This window comes from Polyodon spathula, chromosome 15, assembly GCF_017654505.1.
Source record: "Polyodon spathula isolate WHYD16114869_AA chromosome 15, ASM1765450v1, whole genome shotgun sequence".
NCBI lineage: Eukaryota > Metazoa > Chordata > Actinopteri > Acipenseriformes > Polyodontidae > Polyodon > Polyodon spathula.
In genome coordinates, this window is record NC_054548.1 from 6,762,819 (window position 1) to 6,782,931 (window position 20,113).

A 20,113-nucleotide genomic window follows, 5' to 3' on the forward strand; every position below is an offset into this window, starting at 1 on the left:
CGAGGGGGTACATGTTGCTGCTTGTAACATTCTTAGAATACTGGAAGATTCCATGAGCATATTGAGGATTCCCAGAGCTGCACATAATTCCACTCAAGAGCTCTGTACCTGCCATTAAACCATTGACAATACATGGACACCTTACTGGATCAGTGTCTGAAGACTCAGATGTACAAAAAACACAAAGTGTGTTTTAAAAATTGGTAAGGCACTATGGGTTCACAAACTGCTTTTCAGTTCCAGTTAACTGTCAGATATGCAATCACCTGAACTCAGGAAAAGTACCGTAAACATTGTAAAAAGAATGCAGAACTTAAGAACCAAAAAGACACCATCTGAAACTCAACAGGATGCGTTCATTTTACTGTAGCTGGGTTCAGCAGTAATAATGTGCTGAGAATTGGAGCATTCCTTTAACCCAATTTGTCTTTCAAGATGTTTCTCAAGGCCTGTAAAAACAGGAAGGATGCTGGCAGTAGAAATGCAATTTTACTTTGGTGCACTACACAGGATTTCAGTTTCTGCTGCTGTCCATTACGCCAAAAAAAAAGTGGTGCATTTGTGAACCTCGCCTTAACCAATATAGCACGACAGGGTGTTTGTCACTGGGGGATATCGCCACACAGATTGTCATAAACGATTAGAGATCCATATGGAAAGTACACAGTATTACTATTAATTATTTTTGAACAATCAGTAGAGTATTACATTTCTGGAAAACTAGTGTAAGCAGCAGAGGATGCATCAGCACTAGCAGCCTACTCTAGCAGATATTCTTAGGCTCTTAGCATATTGTAAATGATGAAAACAAAATATGCCTGGAAAAATACAATATAACAAATTATTTGGCCTTTACTGTTATACTATCAGCCAACATTATTGCCTTAAATTGTTTCTACTAAAGAATTAAAAATCAGAAGATGTGCATTGTTTCTTTTAAATTCAACTATCTGTAGTTCTTTAAAAGGGTAGGAATAAAACACTGCAATAAAACAATAGCAGTAGCCCATACTAAACAATAAAATGGTTTGTTTATTTTTGTTTCAAGTGAACAAGCTGGCTGGTGTTGACATCAGGCCGGGAAATGCAGGACACAGGACTGGAGAACGAGTGCGCTGTTGAACCGGTTTATTAATGAAAATAAAAACACAGGAGAAACCCTAAATAAAACAAGTATCATGCTGGCATAACCCCAGCACGAATAGCAATATTATTTGTTTTTAAAGCTTACTCCCGACTATTTCTACCCATGTTGTAACATATGGTTGGTGAAACTGGTAACTTGACGATTTCAAAATATTAGAAAGCACATCCTATCCAGTCAGTACTTATTCTACAATAACTGTATAAGTTGGGGGCAAATCAGCCCGTCTTATTCTAAGATGACTTGACAGCTCACATTAAAACCTCAGTAGGTCTGCCGTTATAAATCGCTACAGATTCAGGTTTTATTGACATCAGTGGACGTATTCTGGATGGTCGCATTACTTACTTTTCAAAATAGACCCGTCCACGTATACGTATCTCCTGGGACAAAGCATCCCCGGAAAAATTTCTAAGCTACACCAGCACTGAATTTTACCAAGGCAAGTGTCACTCAATATTTCCAGCTGAGACAATCAAGCTGGCATTCAGGTTTGTACTGTATGTGTTCAAAGCTTCTGCAGCACTCTTTGTAATGTTCCAGTGAAATGCAGTGTAAATAATTGTAATATAACTGATGCATCTGGACTCCACTCAGCTCACTTACCTCGGTAACATCCATAACCTTGATGGCTGCAAGTTGGCCTGTTTTGACATGTCGTCCCTGAAAAAAAGAGAAAACCTTGTTATTCTATATACTATTGCTCCAGATTTATTCTACATCACAAACTCCAACAGCGTAGCATGAAAAAAAGGCATGCCAGACCAAGTACGTTGTCTATAGAATGTCTTCTTTAAGTTCAAGACCTGTAATCTTGAGCAGCTGTACATCACAGCATCCTGTTGGTCTGTCTGCAGCAGATGAGGTTTTATTATTTCACTATGGGGGGAAAAAAAAAACAAGGTAGACATGGCCTATGTCCTCAGAATGCAGAATGGAAGTAAATGCCCATGCACAGTTTAAAAATCAGTGCTTCATGATATATCCAGAAATAGCTCTGCTGTTCAGGTGTCAGTGCAGAGTGACAGAGATCAGAAGCCAGAGTTCAAAAGCTTGTGCGAAGGAATGTCCATATCAGGTGACATCACACGTATTTAACATGGTAGGTATGCTTCCACTACTGCGTCTGTTTTACTGTACAGCTTTACTATTTAAGGTCAGATACAACCTTTTTAAATATTGAAAGTGTTTTCTAGTTATTAGCCTCCACTTTAAAAAGGGCAGGAAAGTTATGCTGCACAGCTCATTTTGTTGTGACCAAAAACATGTGCCAGCTCAAAGCAGAACTAGAGTGAAACCAGGTCACAGAAACACAAGTGCCAAACATCCATCGGGACTAAGCTTGCGGACCACGTTTTACATTCTTTAAATACACCAACAGTTGCCTTTGTACTCGCAACCTTTATATCTATCTCCTCAATCTTTCCATACAGTATAGGGCACTAATTGGAATGAAAAATGTAAAGTCCCAGACAGGCCCCATCAATGGTGTATCACATTCAGCAAGATTATAGCATTACATCACACCATATGCTCATAACTGGTTACTTGATTCTTTTAACCCTGCTACTGTACATTGCCTGTGTGATTACTGGATCCCAATATTAACAGTCAAAAATAGAGGGATATAAACACACTAGGAAACCCATGACAGCTTTCATTCTGCGTAGATTAAGCAAAAAATCAACAGCAGAAGGTACTAATCTGGCAGCTTCAATTTCCTTCAAGAGCAACCTTCACCTTCCTCAGATTGATTCGGATATCCCTTTAGACTCTTGATATTGGAGGAATGTGCAGGTACAGTATGGAAATGGAACAAATACAGAACTCCACCTAAAGCTTTTAACACAAATAAATATGAATACAAATACATACAATAAACGTACGTACAATGTTGTTAATATCATAAGTTACATCAAACTGTAGTATTCCAGAATAGGTTGTGAAGGCTTTCCTTTGCCCCACTGAATTAACTATAAAAAGCAGGGGATGTCAAGCAGTAGTCAAACTTCTATATTTCTTCTACATATTTCAGGCAGAAACAGTACAAAAAGTACATCCCTGCCACTGTACCACGGTTTTCAAATCTTCTCTCATTTTATCAAACAATGAGTAGAGTCACGATTCTATTGCAACCATGAAAACACGCCAAAACACAATTACATTTTTTTTGGGAGGGCATTGCAACAAACCTATGTTATGTAACAGTTTCCCCATTTAGTCTTATAAAACGATGCTCACTTCTTCGGAAGATTGTTTCTGGAGGAAAAGACTAATTAAGAGAGGAGTTCCTGGGGGGCTGATGGGGCTGCCCAAAATCCTGCTGGTGGCTGCATTTGAGAAACGGTGCACTAACTGCATAACAATGGCATTTTAATCTGAAAAGTAAGTTTGAAGGAATACGGTATTTGAGATGCAGCCCAAATTTACCACCCTGTACTGAAGCATTAAGCGGCACTGATCTGTCTGCGCGAGACGTAAATGTCAAGTAGCGTAAAACGGTGGCGTCTAAAATACACTGTGTGCCTAATTCTCTGTGGGCAACTGCTGTACTTATTTACCCAATATATTTATGAAAAATATACACCAATATGACAAATAACTTTATTAGTGTTCAAAATGAAACCACCATCCCCCCCCCCCCCCCCCCCAATAATAATGACACATCCAGATTTTTTCAGAGAAGGCTACAGGACTGCCAAAACAAAGCAAAGCAGAGTTGAAAGGTCACACTAGACAGGCAGGCACCTCTACAGTGTCCAAGAAACAGGTCTGAGAAAGTATTCTGTTGAGTAGTGTTTCATTTGAGAAAATTAGCAACTTATTTTCATCAAACTGGGGTGGGACCAGGGGAATAAATGCTAGAAAGACATTATGCAAAAAAAAATAAAAGTATGCTTTGTACATACTTGTACTGAGACGCTGCATCATTTTGCTATTTTTTTTTCTGTGCATAATTCTGGGGTGTAAGGGATTCAAAAGAGCTGAAGAGAAGATTTCAGGCAGTTGAGAGCCAGAGAGTACACTGTCAGATTGTGTGTGCTTCTCTTCTTTATCTAAAAATGGTTTCTGTGCGTGGTATTGTTTATATATTGGTTATGCTGCTTTAGTAGTGACTTCAATATAATGCATACTGTATGTCTCGTAGGTTTGAAAGAGCTGTTGAAAAAAGTTAGGTTTTATTGTAGTTTTTTTAATTAGAAAAAAAAAAAACACACATTTAAAATCCAGAACCTTTGTGGCTTTTTGACCCTAAGAATGCTGTTATTAGAATAAAATCGATAAATCACAACCGGGATTATTTTCATACATCAAAATAGACAAATCGCTCATCACTAACAATCATTGAATTAAACAAAATGGGAGAGACTGCCAGAGTCTTTAGCCAACTGCATACAAATCTAAAGGTTTTGCCTTCCTCATCTGCTTCAGCAGATCTGAGTAGAACTATGTCAGTCACAGCTGAACCACATCCTTCTTTTATACACCCACCAAGAAATTACTGACTTACCTGACCTTGAGTCCATAGGAGAGCAGCTAGACAGAACACTTTTGGGACTTTCAAAACCAGTTGTGTTGGAAAGCTTACCTTTTTTCACTAGTAACATTAACAATTATGCTAGGTTGACAAGGTGATAAAGCTTCTGATCAGAGATTTGCAACTGCAAGGGAAAACCAATGCTTCTGACATCAGAAGTCTTTTGTACATGTTTGTTTAGCACGTTAATAAACTGCTTGTTGAAATTATAGGTAATGTACAGCATTGTGTAGATATGCCACTGGAACTGGCTCTGCCATTTGGTGCTACTTGTGTTTGTGCTTAATAAATGCTCAGTTAGTAAATGTAAATAGTCTACATTTTATGCTGAAACACCTGCCCAGTTTTGTGGGTTTACTATTACAAAAACAGTAACTTAGTTTGAACAGTAAAAATGAGGTTTTCCAGAGCTACCTTGTATATACAGTAAAATAAAAAGAAGTTTGCCTCGCTCTGCTTGGCAGTTCTTACCCCCCACTTTAACAAAGTCAGGCACCCCTGCCCCTCGGTGCTTTGGCAGAATATACTCGGACCAGTGCTCGGCGCCAGAGCCTTAGAGGTGCCACATAGAATGATTACTGGATTTTAATACAACAAATGACTGTTTAAAGTAATGGGCATTATGCAAGTCAAAAGATCAAATGTTGCATGCAAGTGACATTTAATGTGTAAATTTAATGCATTCACACAATTTGTTAAAGAAAGAAAACAAACAGATGGCGCGTGAATGCAGCCTGTGGAACCATCGAAGGTTTAGAATTACCTTTGAACCTTTTAAACACAGCCCTAGTTAAGTTGGTAAATGTACTTAAGCAGAAGACTTCCGTTTATTGGCTTGCTCAGCCAGGAATCTATTGTGGAGCACATGCAGTGCTTTCACCTGAAAAGGTGTGCTTATTACTCATCTTTCACAGTAGCATATGAAAAGCACACAAGCTGGAGATTTTACACCTTTACAGCACATCCTAGAAACAAAGCAGATATTAAAACATTTATATTTTTACTCATATGTGCTGTCAATGCTTCAGTTCAGTTTCAAATAAACGAATACATTTTATATTTTAAAAAACAGCAAATGAACAGCAGCCCGTTGTTTACATCCAAGAGCCAGATCCCTTGCTCGGCAACCGCTTTGGGGGGGGGGGGGGGGGGGGGGGGGGGGGGGCTTTCTCAGCCTTCCACCTACAGCAAATACCTCCTAACTGTAAAACACTAGCAGGAGGTCTAATGGAAAATGCACATGGCTTCTCAGTTCTTAGAAAAACAGCATCATTCTAGTGAGATAGTACAGTATGTGTAACTTGCTGAATATTTTCTTTTCTATATAAAAAGCACAGAAACCAAAGAAAAAAAATTAATAAAAAAATACTCAATTGGCAGCCATCTTAGGTTACAGGTGAAACTAAAGAATGCAGTTACACTTTCCCTAGAGTTTCTAGAAAATATAAAAATACCCAGCTTATATGGTTCATGTGACACAGTAATACTTGATGCGGTTCCCAATAATGTAGCTTTTTTAAAATCAGGAATTTTTCAAGTACTGTGAAGTAGAATGCAAGGTGGAGGGTTTCACCTCTGGTCCTCAAACACCCAACCATGACCTACTGTAGCTAAATGCGTGCGTTTCTTTTTAGGACAGACAGCGTCTGAGATTTTAAAAACAGTGTGTAGCTCTACTATAATTGTTCTAGAATGTTAAACCAGAAAGCAATACGTAAATACACAAACATTAAAAGTGGTTCAAAACCTGGTCCAATATTTATCATTTGTTTGTGCGCAAGTATTCCCTTCTAAACCGTGCGCAAGCACATTTGAACAGAAAGTATGCCATTTATCAACACAGAGGTATGCGTGAGGCTATTTAGACTCGCGCTGCACTGGACCATGCAAACGACAGTTTCCTTGTGTTAGGATCTATTAAACTCCTATTAAAATCAGCAAAGACCAGCAACCAGTGCAATTTAATAACGTCCTCATTATGTTTACATTACGTGAGTAAGTGTATATGTATGTGTGTGGTGTGTGTATATATATATACTTGAGTAGCAATTAAAAGCACCAAGACACAGTGAATGAATCTAAATGTAGTTAACACAAAACAGGACCATTCAAAATTAGTGAGTGTTATATCTGATGACCGTCTCTGTCTACTAAATCTTGTGGCTAAATGGCCAGATGGAACCCGCAATTTATTCATTCTTCAACACAAGTGTGAGCACTCCCCTAGAAAACTAAGCAGTGACAGAGGGCTATACACCTTATGGCTATATAGGGGAGTTTTATAATGCCAATGTCAACACATAAACAACTTTAGGTGACACTAAAAGACTTAACACCTATTAAGTGTGTACAAGTTCCTTACGCAAGATTGATAAATTAAGATTTAATTATGCTTGCACAATACATGCATATGTATTCATGCAGTAGTGACAGGCCTGGAGTATTACTTGGGTACCTGAGGGGTACCACAGTGGAAAACCACTGACGTACTGCAAGGGAAACAGAAGGGACTATCCAAATCAGGTTTCAAGAAAGCCAAGATACTACTTTAATGGTATTTTAATGAGTCAAATACTTTATTATTGTTTGAAGGTATAGGTTTGTTGATGTGTCTTAAATGCTGCATTCTCAGGGAAATCGACTGTGCCAAGGCAATGGAAAATTAATTCTTGGAGTACATGGCCTTTTTTAAAAAAAACAAACAAAAAAAAATCTTAAAAAAAAAAAAGAACCACACACACAGTACTGCAACATAGCACGCAGATACTAGTAATAAACAGAGCAGCTGTTAGTAGCCAGTTCCACACTCCAGCATCTGCTGCTTGCAATGGCAGCCTCTGCCAAAGTGCTTTGAGCAGACTGCTGTACAAGATTCGACCAAGTTACAATTTATACTGTGTGCTTCAAATCAATACTATGCACCTTCATGTTAGTAGTATGCCCCCAAACTTTGTAAATTTTGCTTAATGCATTAGGGGTACTTTTACAATCCCATTTCATGATGCATAAACCAATATACATAAATATTTTGAAGCACGTAAAAACACAAATGTCAGTTATTGGCATTTAAGATTTAGTTATTGATACTGAATTGAAAAATGTATACAGTAGCATTTATACAGTAAACAGGGACCCAATAGTATGACTTCATAAAATACAAACAAAACACATTCAAACCTACACTGAACAAAAATATATGTCAAGTGTTGGTCCCATGTTTCACGAGCTGAAATGAAAGATCGCAAAAATTTTCCATGCGCACAAAAAGCTTTACTTCTCTCAAATTTTGTGCACAAATTTGTTTACATCCCTGTTAGTGAGCATTTCTCCTTTGCCAAGATAATCCATCCACCTGACAGGTGTGGCATATCAAGAAGCAGATTAAATAGCATGATCATTACACAGGTGCACCTTGTGCTGGGGACAATAAAAGGCCACTCTAAAATGTGCAGTTTTGTCACACAACACAATGCCACAGGTGTCCCAAGTTTTGAGGGAGCGTGCAATTGGCATGCTGACTGCAGGAATGTCCACCAGAGCTGTTGCCAGAGAATTGAATGTTCATTTCTCTGCCACAAGCCTCCTCCACCATCGTTTTAGAGAATTTGGCAGCACGTCCAACCAGCCTCACAACCGCAGACCACGTGTAACCACACCAGCCCAGGACCTCCACATCCTGTTTCTTCACCTGCAGGATTCTGAGACCAGCCACTCTGACAGCTGATGAAACGGTTGGTTTGCACAAGCGAAGAATTTCTGCACAAACTGTCACAAACCGTCTCAGGGAAGCTCATCTGCGTGCTCGTTATCTCACCAGGGTCTTGACCTGACTGCAGTTTGGCGTCGTAACCGACTTCAGTGGGCAAATGCTCACCTTTGATGGCCACTGGCACGCTGGAGAAGTGTGCTCTTCACGGATGAATCCCGGTTTCAACTATACCAGGCAGATGACAGACAGCGTGTACGGTGTTGTGTAGGCAAGCGGTTTGCTGATGTCAATGTTGAACAGAGTGCCGCATGGTGGCGGTGGGGTTATGGTATGGGCAGGTATAAGTTATGGACAACGAACAATTGTATTTTATCGATGGCAATTTGAATGCACAGAGATACCGTGACGAGATCCTGAGGGCCACTGTCATACCATTCATCTGCTGCCATCACCTCATGTTTCAGCATGATAATGCACGGCCCCATGTCGCAAGGGTCTGTACACAATTCCTGGAAACAGAACTGGGACATTTTCATCCATGGCCTGTATACTCAGACATGTCACCCATTGAGCATGTTTGGGATGCTCTGGATCGACGTGTACGACAGCGTGTTCCAGTTCCTGCCAATATCCAGCAACTTGGCACAGCCATTGAAGAGGAGCGGGACAACATTCCACAGGCCACAATCAACAGCCTGATCAACTCTATGTGAAGGAGATGTGTCGCGCCGCATGAGGCAAATGGTGGTCACATCAGATACAGACTGGTTTTCTGATCCATCCCCCTACCTTTTTTTTTAATTTTGTTTTTGTTTTTTCTGTATCTGTGACCAACAGATGCATATCTATATTCCCAGTCATGTGAAATCCATAAAGTAGGGCCTAATGAATTTATTTCAACTGACTGATTTCCTTACACGAACTGTAACTCAGTAAAATCTTTGAAATTGTTGTATGTTGTGTTTATATTTTTGTTCAGTGTAAAAAGCAAGCCACTGCACCAACTGAAGCCAATGTACTTTGGGATCATGTTGCTATTGCTGATTGAAAAAGTTTAATAAATGACATTTAAGTCAGCAATTAAGATGCACTGTAGTTGAAAAAACACGACTGCAATAAAACAAAAGGATATGCCAGACCATTATTGCTTCAAAACCTTTAACTCGCTGCCAAAAACGGACAGTAAAAAGGCCTAATGTTAGCTGCATACTAGTGTTAGCTCTCATGGCACCTGCCAACACGGGGCCTGATTTGTAGCTGCAGGGATGGAAATCAAGATTCCCACTACATAGCTGTAACATGACAAGGTGATGCCATTTTACCAACATGAATTTCCATGAATTCAAATATAACCGAGACTAGTAGAACATCATTTTTACAAAATCAGCAAGACCACAGAAGGGTGGTTGTTTTCTTTTTTTTTTTGTGATAAAAGAATGTGAGGGACATTGGTACTGCCTCAGGGATGGAAATGAGTCTCCTAATGCATAGCAGTTTCACCCAGTCTAGATTTGAATACAAGTCCCAGTGTGTACTGTAAAACTAGGAATGGATCAAACTGCTATGCAATAGGAATCTATTTCCATCCCTACAGCTACAAAATCAGGCTCCGTGCTGGCAGGCGCCATGAGCTTTTCTTTACACCTCAATCCTGAAGTGAACCCCCTCTACGCTTCAGTCCTGCTGTAAACAGTTCAATCTGAAGCAGTGTGGTCTAGCGGTTGAAGCCAGTAGGTTGTTTGACTGCGATTGCAGATCAGCCACAGAAAGTCACACCCAGAAAGAATGAGAAGGAGGACAGGCTCCCCTTTCAATTACATGTTCTTGCTTGTAAAATTGACTACTGTAAATATAGAACAAGTATGACCACTTCATACAATATCACTTTTTTTTTTTTTATAAGTGAAGCTCAAAAAAACAAAAAGGATGTGCATTTTGGTATATTTATGAATGTTTAAATGCTATTCAGTGTCAGCATTTAAAACCACATCTACATACACACTTATTAAAAAAAAAAAAAAAAACACGCACACCACCACACCAGTACTCAACGTAGCCTATATATGTACTCTGATGCAAGTCAGATATTCCTATTTGCTACAAATGACAAAAATACCTTGCACTTATTTACTATCACTAGAATTTGAGTGGCACTCAAAAAATAATCTTTATTGTTATATAGCACCTTTCATAGTGGACCACCATCACAAAGCGCTTTACAAGATATGAGACTAGGGTGCGTGACCTGTGCATCAGCTGCAGAGTCACTTACAAGAACGTCTCACCCGAAAGACGGAGCACAAGGAGGTTAAGTGACTTGCTCGGGGTCACATGAGTCAGTGGCTGAGCTGGGATTTGAACAGAGTACCTCCTGGTTACAAGCCTGTTTCTTTAACCATAGTCTCCTGGCAAAAAATAAAAATGAAAAAAAATAATGGCAAATGAAAAGAGCTCCTTGTGATATGAATTATACAATCAGATAGAGATAGTAGGGAGAAAGAGACAAAGAATGAGACAGAGAGACAGAGATATATATAAGGACTTGAATTTCAGTGCGGGATTGTGGGAATCATGCATTTTCCAAGTTGCTCCCTGCAACTTTCAGCGTAGGAAAATCCTGCAGGAGATATTTTAAGACACCAAGCTACTGTATTTTTCAAGGATCTAAGGATTGTAGAAGCTCAGTACACTGCAGTAAGTAAACAGTTTTGAAAAAAAAGACAATATTAAAAGTCTATCTAGGTGTTGTTTTGCAAGCGGTAACTTTCGCTTTAACTCTTAAAACTCAGCTCCATTCACTCTGGGGCGCCAGCGCACCAAAGGTTACACACATTACCCAGGCACCGGAAAAGCCACCTACCTGGCTTGTTTAAAAGCACAGACTCTGGGCTTTTCAAAGACGTATTCAGTGTGTGTATGCGGTACTGGTTGGAACTATGATCATCTGAAGACCCTCATGTGATGGATTCGCTTTTACCATTCCCCCTTAATTTTGGAATCCCCCCTACATTGGCTTCATCATAGGGGGAAATCCCCCCCAAAGACATTAGTTAGTACGGTTAACTAGGGTGGATGTAAATATTATGAAAAGCAGCTCCCCTGTGATTCGGGCTAAATTAGGCCCACACACAAACACTCCAGGGATTCACAGTTAGGTCAATCTACAACTTTATCAAGGGCTCTGAAGAACGCTGAACGCTGTTCTAAGACAAAATACCTAGTTCAGTGAACTCCAGAAACTGCCAATTGTGCCATACAGTGAGGTAGTTTTGTAATATGGATTAAACTCACTTGTTACTTTGGATAGCCATGACCCCACAGGGGTGTCTGTGGAGCCAGGCGGCTTTAACGACTAACCCTACTGATATGTGGGCTAAAGCGCCATGGCTATCACTTAATAGGAGGACAACTGAAGCAATCATTTGACCAGTGGCATTACGAATGAATCATTGGTTCTTAGCGGACTGACTTAGACAGTTGTCTTTTGCAAATTATACAATGCAAGTGATTAAATACAGGAGTAACACAAAGGATGCATCAGTCACTACTGAAATACAATTAAGACTTTTTAGAAATAGAGCCCCTTAAAAATCCCACCTCTCGATTTCCTCAGATTAAAGTTTTATATTGCAATTTGCCAGTAACTAAAAGGAAGCATCATGTTCTACACTATTTATGTTCATGGGAAATGTGTTTCATTTGCTTCATGTGATAAGATCTTGGGTTTCCTGTAAGGACTCCAGGGACTGCACTGATCAGATGACAATTACCTGCCGATTGGTTAAAGTAGATGCGATCTCATCAATTGTCCAGAATAAAAAAACAAAAAACAGCCCCAACCCAAAGCCTGGCACAGTCAGCTGTCTCAAAGGACACATCTTACAAAACAAAAAGTCCACAGTAGGCTTTAGGGCATCTATCTGTACCTTACAGTGCACTGAAGGGTGGTCTTCATGAAAGACTAACCGTAACAAGAATAAAATGGGGAACCTAAACCCCCTAATTAAAATGCAGAGAGGATACTAACGTTATGCAGCACGCCCCTCCCCAATCCAAGTCTCTTCAGGACGAGCTGGATAACAGAGACTTTCCTTAGGAAATGCCAGTGGGATGGAGTCATGCATGATCTTTTTAGTGCACTGAACAAGTGAAAACTGAGAAATTCCCAGGCTAACCAATGACTGCACTGTTAACAGCGCCGCTGTGCTTACATGCACTGCTCCCCCCTCAGCCTCTGTCTTACATTTGCTGATTAACACAACACAAATATCATTATAAAAAGGAAAAAGCAAATTTTTCCCCACGATTTGAACATAAAGCCTTTCACTTCTAACCTTGTTTCACTTGTAATACTGGAGAAGGCTGCTGTGGAGTTTGCAAACTACTGTAAGAAACAGGCTGCTGTACCAGCTTCTTATTCAGACCTTACCTAGACAGAGAAGCCTATATTGTACACTAGAACGCTTTTTTTGTAATATTCTTTGCTGGGTAGGACCTACTGTATGTAGCACAATTACATTTTTAAAATGTTCAATTTCATTGACATTTCACTAGTCCCATTTTCATGCACCACCACAGCATTAAAGACATGGGGTCTTTTTGGACTACATTATTCCACCAGGCAGCGATCCAGGTTCCCAAACTGCTTCAGGAATCACACTTTAAAAAAAAAAAAAAAAAAGCCTATATAAGAAAAAGTAGCAGCTGCAGCAGTCTAATCTGCTTCCTGTAGAGAGTGTGTGTGGGGGTGGGCGGGGTCCATTTATAGCCATGCCAAGATTTCACTGCACTGTACATTAAATCTGCATTTGGATGGTTAGCAAGCTGTGTGTATGTTAAGGGGGCTGGTAAAAGCCTTGTGTGCAGAGGCATTCACATTGATCGCAGCATGTGTTAAAGCAAAAGCAGTGTGATGAAGCAGCTATTTCACACACAGAGCACCCTGTGCAGGTCAGTCCTCTACAACAGAGCCCAAGCACTGTGTACAGTACATTAAGGCACTGCTTTTCAATAGGGCGGGGTGCTTTTTAATAGGGCAACCCTGTATACAGGCAACAGAACACATTTATCAAAAGGGGAGTGTTGTCTGAATCCAACATTTACAATTATGGTTACTGTTGGTAAGAAAAAAAAGCATGCATTTCTTTCACGTCTTTAGGCAAAACAGTTTACCCAAACTAAGTCTATTTGTTCTCCTTAGGCCATCCTCTATTATTTTTATTATTTATTCTGTAATCTAAGTAGAATATGCCCAAAATTCTGTCTCTTGTAAACTTGCACTTTAAAAACAGTACATATTTCAGTTAAGCTACCAGGCCTCTTGAAATGAGAAATCAGGCATGTGACCTCTGCAGTCTCAAAATAAGCTCAAGTGTAACTAGGCTCACACTAAAACCTGGAATGGCTCTACTCCTAAAATTACATAATTCTGATGGTATAAGCAAAGCAGTCCAGACCTGAGGTCAATTACACTGTGTAACAATTTATTTATTTATTTTTTGTTCCTGGGTAGTAAGTTATTTCCTAATTGCTTATGTCTCAAGTATAGAAAATGTATTTACAGTATAATCGTAAATCTCGAAAAACTACTCACTTCTAAATCTTTTGTAGTCATTTTTGTATTACTTTAATATAAATACATGTTAATTTGGATTCATATGTTGTTTTTTTTTCTGACTATGTGAACGAAAAGACACACATTTGCCCGTTTTCCCCACAAAAGCAAAGTTTGTGGGGAATAATAGCCATTTTCTATACTTTTGAGGCATAAGCAATTAGGAAATAACACTTACTACCCAGGAACAAAAACTGTGTTACATAGTGTTATCATTACAACTGCTGCAGAATTGGTAGCTGAAATTGCAACTACAAATTACACTACACGACTGTAAAAGCAACAGTGTACTGTGTAGGAGGCCAATCTGCAGAATAAAAACAAAACTTTCTAAACAAATACCTGCTTAATGCTCAAGTAAAAAAGTGGACCACTTTTAAACCTACATAATCATCGCACTTCATAAAAAGCCACCCCTGGCTATAAAATTAACTGCTGACTTATCTACTTTCCACTACAGTTGATACTTAAAAAACACAACAAAAAAAAACAACAAAAAAAACACCACCAGGAGTATTAACTAGGAGTGTTTGACCTATTTCTACAACAAAGATTGATGATGTAGAAAATGAACTTCAAATGAAGAGCAGGAGATGCTGCTTTAAAGCCTTCCTAACTACTGCTACTCTGCCAATATTTGACAATATCTATTTCTGCACTTTCAGTTCCTCTGTAGATAAGCCACTTCAAGGCCCAGTGGCAGGGTCTTGACCCTGGAGATGCAGTCTGCCTTCATTGTTTCAGACAGCAGCAGGCTCAACCTGGCAGCACAGCCAGCCAACAACAAAGTGAGCACTAGCAGGAACTGTAATATGAAACTGTCATGAGTTACTGAAAAAACTCCTGGCTAAAGAAATTGGGGTGGGGGGGGGGCGGTCCCTATACAAAGAAAGCCTGCTTTTCTTTTTTTGCCTAGATACAGATGACAACTCAGGATGGAAGACAAGCATACCGCAAGTTTTTTTTTTTGTTTGTTTTTTAAAAGGCAGGATTCTTAAAGGTCATAAATATATAAATCCAAGTCGATTTACAAGTTTCAGTACACATAGCATGAAGGTAGTGCATTTCAAGCTAGTTCAGGCCACTACCACACTGCTTTCCTGCAGCTTTCACTGTCTTCACACTACTCTCCTGCACATTTCATCCCACTAACGCTACCTTGACAATGAGTGAACTGCACCACTAGACAGCAATGTGTTTAAATGGATGTAAACACAGAGCACAAGAACAGAGGGCCATGCAATAATGCAGAGGGAAGACAGTCGTTTAACAGGAACAGTAATTTTGGTTTCTTATGTACAGAATTAATTTCTGCTACTTGATGTTATTTCAATATACAGTATCACGGATCATTCCTGCTCTCCACGTGGAGCTCACGCTACATGAACGCAGGAATCCTGTTACCTTCATGCTGCATGTCACTGTACATCCAGCTAGAACCATGGTGAAGACATCATCTGAAATGTTTGCCTATTTTAATGTCTGAAGAAGGTTTCCCCCATCATCAAGTTCAACTTTTATTTACTGTAAAATGTGATTCTTTGGTAACCGTCTTCACTGTCACACTAGGAACTGAACAGAATATTCTGCCAAACACCAGCAGCTGGAGAAGGCTATGAATTTGTAAACTAAAAAAAGGATACAAATACATTTTTCAAAAGTATACCGAGCTACATTTTCACCCTGCCTTGAGCAGACAAAGGCCATTTAGTTTTATACAGACAGTATATTTAAAATGATAAAGGAATACATTTCCTCTAGTCTATGGATCAGAGGTTCAATATACAGTAAACCTCTACCTTGTGAATTGCAATAAGAAGAGTCTGATTCACCCCTCTTGAAATCATCACATCACCACATCAGAAATTCCCACTGTTCTCCAAACCGTGCTCATTATTTAGAGGAAATGCTGGTATCTAGTATCAATAACTTTCATATTTCAATGGTCCCAAGTAAATATTTCTTCCCAGGTGTCATTTTGGAATCTGTTTTGTATTCCTTCAAATGCAACAGAACGGCTAGGTGAATCACACTATTCTAAATTACGCTGAATTGTTAAGTAGATGTGGAACTTAATCCAAGGAAAGCAAATTCAAACTCAGTTGTTTAAAATTAGGGTTTCAACATATATTCTTACCATACCACTCAAACTTTTTGCAAAAATGCTAATTCCAGGTAACCAGTGACACAAAGTTTCTAAAAGATCTGAAATCGTACAATCTAACATTAATGTTAATTGTGCAAGTGGCATTGTCAAAGACTGTATACTACAGTTTACTAACAGGTTGTGCCTGTCTAACAGCCAGTTGTGTTTGTGTGTGAGAGTAAATTGTTTCAAGGAGAATGAGGATCTCAATGCTGTTTTTTCTTATAAAAAGATATTGGCAGGGGAAAAAACTATTTTGGTTGATGGCTTTTATCTTGGAAAACATCCACCTCCTCAATGTTGTTTAAAACTACAGTGCCAATAAGCATAATTTCTGGTACAGTTTGCGGTTTTGTCTTTCAAAATTAGTGTAATATGCTATGGGTTCATTTAGTTATTTTACAGTTGTATTTCTGTGAGAGGTTTGTTCAAAATAAGTGCATAATAAGATTTCCTTTACTCCTAAAAACCATTGCTCCCCCCCAGTTATAAATTTAATCTGGCACCAGAGAAGCTTACTTCACATGGGTGAAATGTTAAACTTTGGTACAGTAAAGCTGGTCATTTATCTGAGGCAGAAAACATGTATTTGTGACTAGCACATATAATTGAGAGGGAGGAATATGTAGAAACTTAACCCAGAATGAAAGTAGTTCAAGACATGCTTGGAAAAAGACCTATTTAAAGTTCTTATTCCCATAAGGTTCATTCCAGGTCATGTTCTCATCACTGGAACACTTAAAGAAAAATAAAATGGACTGTATTGAGAAGTCAAATCCCAAGTACAGATAGTGTGCTTTTGTTTATTTCTTTAATTATTACTACATTTCCTTCACTTTTGTTGGTACAAAAAAGGTAGGACAATCAATACTGTAAATGGTCTTTAGCAGAAAATAGTAAAAAGTCCAGCAGTTTCAGTTTTTTCTACAATGTAAACGGCCTGCTGCTACACGAAGCACAAATGTTTTACAGTACCCCTTCAATTCAGGAATGCTAAAACTGGGCTTAACAAGATGACAAGCAATGTTCCTTGTTTTGATGGAGAATACTTAAAAGCACATCTATTATAATTGACCTGCAATGTTTACACAACCTGCCATTTCAGAAACAGATGGGTTAGATATCTACAAAGTTCACTTTCTACAGCCAATTTTTCAGATAAAATGCATTCAAAAATCACTTCTTGCGAGCTTGAGCAAACCATTGCATAGCAATTCACTGGAACACCCAAATCTAACTGCAAGTTAGTATGCGATTGTGCGTTTTCTTAATTACCAAAGGATCAAAAGGTCACCACTCTCACCATTGTTTTCCAGGCATTAGTTAAGCTCTAGGGTTCATCATTTCATGTTCAGTTTTACTGCAAGTCAGGGATTGCAAGGTCATGGTTTACAACAGTTTTGCATAGTCTACAGCTGTATGTGCACACACACACACTAGGATTGTACAGAACATCACAGGTTTACTCATGCAAGAGGTTTGATTTCTTCTTAAACGAGAACAAATTAGGTCTTTTTAAATTCAAATCAAAGATTTTATTTAAAAACAAGAACAAGAACAAAGACCACATACAGCATACAGTAGGCCTCAGAAGGTGTAATGTCTGAGCTGGCATCAGTGTAGATATTACTGTGCTGAGCTAAAAAAAAAATGACATGGTACTGCACAGACCATCAGCTACCTTACAAAATTCCCATGACCAAATTCTGTCTAATTATTGGCTTGATTGAAACAGACCTAGAGCACACATGTGGCTCTTATTGCAGCACTTCCTAAACGAAGCTCAGGTAGGTTCCCAGCACAGTGTACAGTAATTCTCATCTGCACATCCCCTGCCAAGAATCACTTAAACTGCCAATGAATCCTTTACATCATGCTGTATTGCACCCCACTCAAACATCTGTACATTATTCACATAAGCTACTTCAAGTGGAAAATATTTCCCATAGCTTCAAAATGTCTCTCCGGAAAAATCAATATCATATACAGGATAGTGTGCATGTGTGAAAAAGGAAGCCACTGAGCTGTTTAGCAGAGCACAACAGCATCCAATCAATGTCTTTGTTCAATTAACCCCACAAACTCCCAACAGCGACTCCAGTTTCTGTTTCATATCCTCCTAGCAGCTGCTGCGCTGAACCTGCGAAACTAAAAACCAACTGGCCCATAGCATGACTCAAGCATACATTAAGACTAGGCGACGCAATTGGAACGCAGTTTTTAGGAAGCCTTGAAATGTTCCGGTTTGAAGCACTAGCGCAGCCAAAACAAAAAGGTGGCGTTTGAGGTGTTCCAACGGAGAAGATTTCAGGGAAGCTTGCATAGCCATTGCCTCTCAATTTGACAGACTATAAACTCTGCTATTAGCTTGCTACTGAACTTTAAGGCTGTAACGATGGGTTCATTTTGACGTTTAAAAGGTTCGGAACACATTACCCAATGAAGGTTCGAACTAGCAATAGATCTCATTTGCATAATTTACTGGTGACAGCCACCATAACTACTAGTTTATATTTGATTGAAAAACCCTATAACTTGCAGGTAATCCATATAAAATGGAATAAAACAAGTGTAGTTTAAAAATGTGTTGTATTATAACGGTAATCATGTTTTTATAATTTCAACCAAAAACACATTTACGTACACGCAATTGATGCTGCTTGCAATACTCGCATATAAAAGCAGTAGTGTTGAACAATAATGTTATTTGCTGTTATCGATTATTGGTTGTAAGTGATCACGATAATCATGTTAGATTATCGGCTAAATATATAAAAAGTTATTGTAATGTGTCGTTATTACTAACTTTACAAAATAAAAAGAATTCAAAAAATTATTTTTGAACCCCACCAAAAAAAGTAGGGTTGTAACCTTTATAAAATGAGGAATTATCTCCTCCCCTCCCCCCAATCTGTCTGAATCATTTGATACTATAGAGGTGCTGTGGCTTTTTAACTCTGGTTTATTTATTTTACATTTTTTAAATAGGTGCAGAGACAATATGAATGTTTAAATTTGAATACAGTAAACATTACTTGCCACATGGATGGATATTTCATAATAAGTACATTTATGCTGGACACCCACAGAGAAATAGGAACACAGTATAATTTTAGACGCCGTCCTTTTCTCGCTACATGACCGATGTGAAAGCCTCCGCAAGATGTACGGTTATTCTAAAACATGAATGTTAAGTTCGTTTTGACACCGAGCACTTGCTGTGAAAAGGACATTAACGCCTCGCAGAAACTCACGCTTACAGCTTCAATGCACAGCTACTGTTACCCACAAACACAGGCTTATCATATTGAGTACCGGAAGATATGATGATTATTTCTCAATTAAAAAAAACAAAAATATTTTATGTTCCATACTTATTCTACTGTAACACTTCTTAATACACTAGGTATTCAGTACACCTTTTATTGAAGCAATACAGGCACTACAGGGACCCCCTCAGCACTTTGGCACACCCTGTGCAATGCACGACTCCAGCACCATAGAGGTGCCAAGTAAAAGGATTTGGCAGTGGATTTTAATATGAAAACTTTTGTTTAAGCAACAGATATTCCACAAAATCAAAAGATTTTTAATGTGTGGTTTATAGTATTCACACAGTTACAAAACTTTAAAAAAAATGACAGTGCGCGAATGCCACCTGACAAACCTTCAAAGGTTTACAACTACGAATTCCTGGCTAGCGAACAAACCATCGAGCACAGATCCTACTAAATATAAATTTATAAAAAAATTGGTTCAGCCAAAAGTAGCATTTGTCATTTTAAAATTATATGAAGTTCTCTAAAGATGCTAAATTGTACAGTATAGCATTAATTAAAAGGTAACCTGGTGCTCATCTAAAAATGACATATCCTACTGTATTACTAGAAGTTTAATACTGAATGAAATTACTATAGTCAATGTAAAAGTGATAGGTAAAAACCCATGTTAAATTCAAAATG

At 38.7% G+C, this 20,113-nt stretch overlaps 1 protein-coding gene across 8 annotated transcripts in view; it reads right to left on the bottom strand.

The window, feature by feature from the left end:
• The window catches only part of LOC121327632 (mitogen-activated protein kinase kinase kinase kinase 4), a 92,178-nt gene that overhangs the window by 50,582 nt on the left and 21,483 nt on the right, over positions 1-20,113 (bottom strand). For all 8 annotated transcript variants that reach the window (XM_041271760.1, XM_041271763.1, XM_041271757.1 and 5 more), the window contains exon 3: positions 1,751-1,807. In XM_041271760.1, coding sequence (XP_041127694.1) covers positions 1,751-1,807 — 57 coding nt within the window. The remainder of the gene's footprint in view (positions 1-1,750; positions 1,808-20,113) is intronic.